At 40.1% G+C, this 7,890-nt stretch overlaps 1 protein-coding gene across 1 annotated transcript in view; it reads right to left on the bottom strand.

The window, feature by feature from the left end:
* Positions 1–368: 368 nt before the first annotated feature.
* The window catches only part of HDAC9 (histone deacetylase 9), a 666,736-nt gene continuing 659,214 nt past the window's right edge, over positions 369–7,890 (bottom strand). The window contains exon 31 of the mRNA XM_039523937.1: positions 369–805. Coding sequence (XP_039379871.1) covers positions 766–805 — 40 coding nt within the window. The 3' untranslated portion in view covers positions 369–765. The remainder of the gene's footprint in view (positions 806–7,890) is intronic.

Here is a 7,890-nt window from a genome sequence, read left to right as displayed (position 1 = left end):
GCAGCATTTTTAAAAAGGCAGAAGATCACTCATTGTAGAGAACCTTGATTATGGTGTTATTGATATAAAATTATACATTAAACAGGGATATAATTCTAGAGAGAGAGAAAACAAAATAAAACACCACTAAGCACAGTACTTTGGGGGACTGAAAGTACAGCAGGCAGTGCTTTCTTTTTAGCTAAAATTCCCTCATCCTAATTTGCATGTCTTTAATTTATCCAAACAAGAATTCAGTACATTGCCTTAAAAAGACACAGTTTATGAGCTATCCATTATATCATTACACTGAGCACAGAAAACAAATTCTATTAACAATTTAACACAGTGTGAAAACAATTACCCAGTAAAAAGTGTTTCAGAATGACAGGAAGAGTGATTCGTGGAGTTTCTCCAGAATTTTGCTGGATGTTGCAATTCTTGTAGCGATCAATAATCTATCATGTAGAATATTTGAATATTTCTATTTCACAATTTACGTCAGTGAGTGGGTCACACAGCATATTAAAAGCATGCACTAGGCTCTTTCTCTCAAGCCTGATTTATTGTAACGTTAGAATTGTAGCGGTTACATTTAAGGAATCTTTAGGGCCCTTTCAAGTCCATCCAAAGAACAAGTGAAGCTGCTGTTCAGAGTTTTGTGCCCAGTGTTTATGTTCCATCTGATCTGTGCCACCCAAGCAGCAGACAAGACATGTCTGAGGGTGCTTTGGGGGGATACACAATGATGTCACTCACAGGAAATATCAGGGAGGACTTGGCACTTCACAAGGCTGGCTCTTCTTCCATGGCCTCGCCAGCAGCTCTGTACAAATAAACAGGCAATCAGAATACAGCGCAAGAGTACACAATGACATTGTAGATTTTCATGCATAATCAAAGCTGATTTTTCAGCTCTCGCTGATGTTTATTTGTGTTATTCAGTTATCCATAAATAGAGTTTCTTTCTTAGGAAGTATAAACACATGTCAAGTGGAAAAACATTTTAGATCTAAGCAATCACTGCAAATGTTCCTGTTTATATTAAAATATGTCAGAATATTTTATAACTTTAGGTTCAGAAATGTACATGCATTGTGTCAGCAAAGTCAAATAATTTGATGAAAAAAATTAGCTGTGATACTTTTATTTTTCAAGCATTTGCAACTAAAAATAAATTATTCTTCTTCAGATGGGACCATACCATTAAAACCAAATAGTTACCATGTAGTTAGCTGACATGCCAGTCCTCTGATTTTTGCTTCTGCACTTTCATAACTACAGTGGTTGGTTGCATGTCTTCCTAACATTTCTAAGACCAAATTCTTAATTTGATTAGCACATCACTGCCATACAGCAGGCATCTATTAATAATATAAAATCAGATTAGACACCTATCCTTTATTAGAAATCATCTGGGAGACATTCCGCTCAGGCAAAACCAAAACCGACTGTTAAAGATGTACAGCTGGTGTAAACTGCCATAGCTCTATGACAAGTTATGCCAGTGGAGGATCTGCCCCACTATCAGCAGCCACTATTTAAGGGATTGTCAGAGATTATATTAGAAACCTCATTGTTGAAAGGCTTAAGAATTTGGACATGACCATTTTTTTCCTAAGAAATAATTTGACAAACAATATCTAAGCTTGGAACTTCAGTTGAAAAAAGAAAGGCAATTTAAGCCATTTTTTACATGAGAGGAGAGCTAAACCAAAAAGAAGCTTTACCAGTAAATCTCACTTAACGTTTGGATTCAATAAAGCCTCCCCCAGGAAGTGGAAGCTCTCATGCAAGCCCTAGAAAATTAATTATGTGGGGCTTGCGTAGCCATACATGGGTTTCTGCAGCAAGGAAGCCAAAGAACTTTAACTGAATCTGGACTTTATTTAAGGCTCCTCCAATGAAAATTCAGTAGTGTCTCTTTAAAGGAATTTATACAGGTTATTAATCCAATCACTAATCACTTCTGGTATTTTGAAAAAATAAAATAAAACGAGTGTGATATAAAAAAGCAAATGTCTTGTAACTAACTACTTTCCATAAAGATTTTTACAATGTGTTTGGATTATTAATCCATAAAGCGCAAATCCTTCCCCCTTCCCTACGCTGTGGAGGGTCTCATATGCAACGTAACCACTCACGTTCTGCTGCTCCTGGGAGTTGAAAGAGAATAGAATTTATGGGAGCTCTGCAGAAGTGTACACCCATGCATACAGCTTTGTGTAGGTATGTTTGAAAATGTGGCAGGAGCAGAGCTGGATAGGATTGGTGTATCTATTTCCAGACAAACTGACCATTGCCACTCATGGCATATGTCTGTGTTCATGGAAATTTTAGGGAAAAAGTAGGTTCAATTTTTCACTGGTGTTTTTCAAAAGCTCCAACCAGCTACGCAGCTGTTCTGTGGCCTGATGAAGGAGTCCCAATCCCCTCTTGAGGTCACTTAACACATGGCTCACTACTCACTGTGGTGCACTGAATTCCAAGTGATAGGGTATAAATGCCCGACTGACGCCGTGATAAATATGCACTCATTATAACATCTCGAAGTGAGTCATCGCTGCGTATACAACATGTATATTAAGGCTAACAGAGAAAATGTACAAAAATCAAGGTACAGATAGACAAATTGTCTTAGGCTGGTTGATTTGTGTGATAGAGTAGGGGTGTGTTGTATAACATAGGGCTTTCATAGCATTTGCCCCCAAGACTGCACATCAGTTGCAATGGAAATGGGTCCCAGAATAGAAGCCTATCTGCTACCACTGGAGGTGAAAAGAGAGCCTCCCAGCATAACCTCTCCACAAGGCTTATCATAGCATTCCTATGATTCTATACTCGATGTATTGGCTTTTTTATGATTCTATGATTCTTGACTGTCTCACCTGAACTCTGCTAATCCATCTCCCCAGAGGATGCATCTAATATTTCAAACTTCTGAGCCATTTCAAATAGCTGCCATTTTGTGCCATAAACAGGCCAGCTAAACAAAGCCATCTTTCCCCCAATGTATATTCTCCCATATTCTAATTTATCCTCCACCTGGGGGCTAATGTCAGAGTGTCTCCCCCTCCCCCCTGCTCCTGCACCCCGCTTACTCCATCATTGGAATTACACAGATTTCTCAGCTCAACATCATCACATTGAGATTAAAAATAAATGGATAAGGTATGTTTCTAGGCAACAGAGAACTGTCAAATGCTCAAAGAGCATAAGAATAGCCATACTGTGTCAGACTATTAGCCCAGTATCCCGTCTTCCGACAATGCTGGTGCTTCAGAGGGAATGAACAGAATAGGTAATCATCAAGTGATCTGTCCCCTGTTGCTGATTCCCAGCTTCTGGCAAACAGAGGTTAGGGCACTTCAGAGCACGGTTTTGCATCCCTGCCCATGCTGGCTAATAGCCATTAATGAACCTATCCTTCACAAACTAGTTTTTTTTTTAGCCCTGCTATAGTCTTGGCCTTTACGACATCCTTTGGTAGAGTTCCACAGGTTGACTGTGCGTTGTGTGAAGAAATACTTCCTTGTGTTAGTTTTAAACATGCTGCCTATTAATTTCATTTGTTGATCCCCAGTTCTTGAGTTATGAGAAGGAGTAAATAACACTTCCTTATTTACTTTCTCCACACCAGTCATGAATATATAGACCTCTTTCATATCTCCCCTTAGTCATCGCTTTTCAAAATGGAAAAGTCCCAGTCTTATGAATCTCTCCCCATATGGAAACCATTCCATACCCCTACTCATTTTTGTTGCCCTTTTCTATACCTTTTCCAATTCCCAAATATCTTTTTTTGAGATGGGGGTGACCAGATTTGCACACAGTATTCAAGATGTGGGAGTACCAGGGATTTATATAGAGGCAATATCATATTTTATGTCTTATTATCCATCCCTTTCCTAATGATTCCCAACGTTCCGTTAGCTTTTTTGACTGCCACTGCACATTGAGTGGATGTTTTCAGAGAACTATTCACAATGACTCCAAGATCTCTTTCTATCCCCATTATTTGGTATGTATAGTTGGGATTATGTTTTCCAATGTGCATTACTTTGCATTTATCAACATTGAATTTCATCTGCCATTTTGTTGCCCAGTCACCCAGTTTTGTGAGATCTCTTTGTAACTCTTCTCAATTTGCTTTGGACTTAACTATCTTGAGTAGTTTTGCCACCTCACTTTACCCCTTTTTCCAGATCATTTATGAATATGTTGAATAGCACTGGCTCCAGTGCAGACCCCTGGGGGACACCACTATTTACCTCTCTCCATTCTGAAAACTGACCATTTATTCGTACTCTGTGTTTCCTATCTTTTAACCAGTTACCAATCCATGAGAGGACCTTCCCTCTTATCTCATGACAGCTTACTTTGCTTAAGAGCCTTGGTGGAGGGACCTTGTCAAGGGCTTTCTGAAAATCTAAGTACACTATATCCACTGGATCCTCTTTGTCCACAGGCTTGCTGACTCCCTCAAAGAATTCCAGTAGATTGGCGAGGCATGATTTTCTTTTACAAAAACTATGTTGACTCTTCCCCAACAAATTATGTTCATCTATGTGTCTGATAATTCTGTTCTTAACTATCATTTCAATCAATCTGCCTGGTACTGAATTTAGGCTTGCAAGGTTGTAATTGCTGGGATCACCACTGGAGCCTTTTTAAAAAATTGGCATCACATTAGCTATCCTCCAGTCATCGGGTACAGAAGCTGATTTAAATGATAGGTTACAGACTGCAATTAGTAGTTCTGCAATTGCACAATAGAAATGCATTCTCAGGAACATATTTTCTGGTGTGGTGTGGCTGTTTCTGTGCACAGCAGAATGTGGCCCTATCCTAGCTCAGCTGTAGAGGATCACTACTGTGTAAAGGTGATTTCTGGTGTAAGGCTCTTATCTTTGCCATGGAATGGCAGGACAAGAGAGGTATGGCCAAAGGAAAGGGTTTGGCCAGAATACCTTGTGCCATGCCAATCCTAGAGTGTGGTTTCATCCCACTCGGGCTGTTTACAGCTGGCATAAATTAGAACAGCCCTCACGATGCTCTAACTTGATGCAGGTGGATTAGTCCTGCACAGAGATGACACTAGGGTCAGAAGAGTGCAAAGACCAGTGTTATGCACCTCTGCGTGTGAGCGCGCGCGCACACACACACACACACACACCATGACTGGCAGTCTATGAAAAACAATTGCATCTCAGGATCTGGTCTTTCATCTTTCCAACAGAAATTATAACATGATGAAAATCCCAGTCATTAGTTCAGAAACCACAGAATCCTCTAAAATGGATTTTAATCCAACATCTAAGAATTACATTTCATATCTCATTTCCAATTGGGTAAAATCTATATCCAGGTAAATCAGGGCCATGAATTCAAATTCTTTTAAATGTATTCCTAAGATTTGCTTTAAAATAATTAAGTACCAGATAGCCCCTGCTCCTTTAAAAAAAAAGAAGAAGTAAAAGAATCAAGGAGACTATTGTACTGAACTTTTTCAAAACAAAAGTTTTGTGAAACAACTGTTGGCCACTACAGAGCTCTAATCAGTTATATGTGTATCTCATTTTGATAACAATGTGTTGTGGTTAAACATGTTTATAGGACCATGCCTATTTATTTAATTGTCTCTGTATTTAAATTTGTATTTACATCATTCATATCTTCCCTTCTGTCCTATCCATAAATCACTTCTCCCTTATCTATTCTCTCCTGAAGTCTACAATTTAGGTTCAAATGTACACTAAAATGCATAGAGTATTTTAACAAAAAAAACACCAAGAACAAAAATAGCTTTTCATAAAGTCTGCTTCACTCAGCATGTCAAGGCCAATCAAATTGAAACAACTGTCTACTTTGTGTTGTCATTTACCACCGCAAAAAAAATAAAAGGGAAAGAAAGAAAGAAAGAAAGAAAGAAAGAAAGAAAGAAAGAAAGCTAAAAAAAAAAAATACTTAGAATGGTTCTTAGCCAGGAGCATTTTATCCTTTATTCATCGGTGGTAAATGAGTCAGATATGAGTTGGCCAGAAAATGAGCTGCTTTACCCAAAATCTGAGTTTAAAATGAGTCATCTCACTCCAAACACCAATATATCCTCCAACACAACTGGCAAGAGTTTCCTACAAAGAGACTCTCCTCCTATTGCTCTCTTCATCTGAGGGCCTGATTCTACACAGCTGAAGTCAATGGGATCTTTATCATATATTCAGTGAAGCAGGATTGAGTCCTTTGGATGATGCTCCTAGAAGCACAGTATAGCAGCTGTAGGCCAGATACGTGTGTGCATGCAGGGAGGGGATTTAAGCCACCTTTGCATCCTCTCCAGTTGCTCTGAGCTGTGGAAAGGCTCTTAGCATAACTTCTACAGTTCTGGGGGCCTGTCTAAGTTACAGCACCCTCCCTAGACTACCATGTGGACTGCAGCACTGTGTGCTTTGGCCCTGTGTTCAACATGACCTGGCACACCCCGTATACCAGGGCTTGCCAGGGGATCCTCTGATGGCAGCCTTACAGCTCTCTTCTTCAGTGCCAGTTCCAGTGCAATGCTCACTCAGCTGAAACCAGAGCTTAGAGGGGCCCTTTACATCTGGCCTAAAGGGCTGGAGCAGGGGTGAGGCCCTCCTCCTTGGTCTGTAATTGTTATATGTGTTACTGCCCTGTATGGGTCTGTCTCACTGCACTGTTACTTCAGTTTTATGCTGCTGTACTTCACAGAACTTAAGTGAGTTAAGATGGTGTAAAATTGGAGTAGTGCAGTGGTAAATCAGGCCCTGTGTTTCTAATGCTGCTTTAGAGCTCCTCCATGTCTGTGCTAAGCGCACACAATTCCTCTCAGGAAGCTCCCAGCATCTCAAAGAAAGCAGGCCCTAGAAAGCAGATTTTAGAAGTAACTATTTTTGTTTGTCTCTGTTAACAGGAAGTGAGGGGCGGGGAGGAGGAAACATGGTGGACAAAACTACTGGAGAGCTTGGCTATCAGTTTGGTCCAACAGATAGGTCCAAAGTTGCCCCCGTCATTCATTTATGGAAAGGCTGGTTTTGAGTGACCACTGTGTAGGTTATGAATGTGATAGTGGAATCAGCAATGTAGGTATGCAAAGGTTTTATTGCACTGCTGAAAACCCTCTACAACACCCCAAAAGATATTTCAAGTGGAGCCATTTTTCCACAGAACAATTCATGACAGATTCATTCCTATAACCATCCAGAACTGATGAAGTGTAGTGAACCTGGCAGCCAAATGAATTCCATTTGTATACATATCAGTACATCCGTTTTTCTCACACTCCCTTCAGCTGCACTCTCAATCCATTCCACGTCAAGAAGGGGTGGAAATTGCCACAGGTTATCAGTAGTCAGGTGATATATTTACATAGCATTAAGAATATACATTGTTAGCAGAAGTACTGCTTTATTGAATGACTATAGACTCAATTACTGTGAAGTGGCTATAATTTTAGATTAATATAGGTTTAGAACATGACTTTTAATTACTGATTATTCTAACCTATGTCATTTTATATGCAAAATGAATTACATTTTATTTAAGAGAGCCTAAAACTTGGCTTTATTTCATCATATTAATTAGTTACTGTAACAGGGTGCTGGCTAGGAGAGCCAAGCCAGGTCCCTGTTAGCCCAGCTCCGCTTAAAAGGGGGATTAGTTAGGACTTGCTGGGGAGGCCACCCCCTAATCACCTGAGGGGATGCACCTGCAGGCCTGAGTGGCCAGCCTGCTATATAAAGCTGGCTGGGAGGAAGCAAGGGGAGGGACAGGAAAGGGAGGAGCAAAGGCAGGAGAAGCTAGCGGTCTCCCAGGGTGTTGGTCTGTAAGATATGTAAATAGTAGGTGGTGGGAATATGCACGAACAATAAAAGAGCACTGGTGCATGTACTT

This window comes from Mauremys reevesii, linkage group 2, assembly GCF_016161935.1.
Source record: "Mauremys reevesii isolate NIE-2019 linkage group 2, ASM1616193v1, whole genome shotgun sequence".
Taxonomy (NCBI): Eukaryota; Metazoa; Chordata; order Testudines; family Geoemydidae; genus Mauremys; species Mauremys reevesii.
Note: the sequence above shows the minus strand (reverse complement) of the source record. Positions and strands in the feature narration are given on the sequence as shown.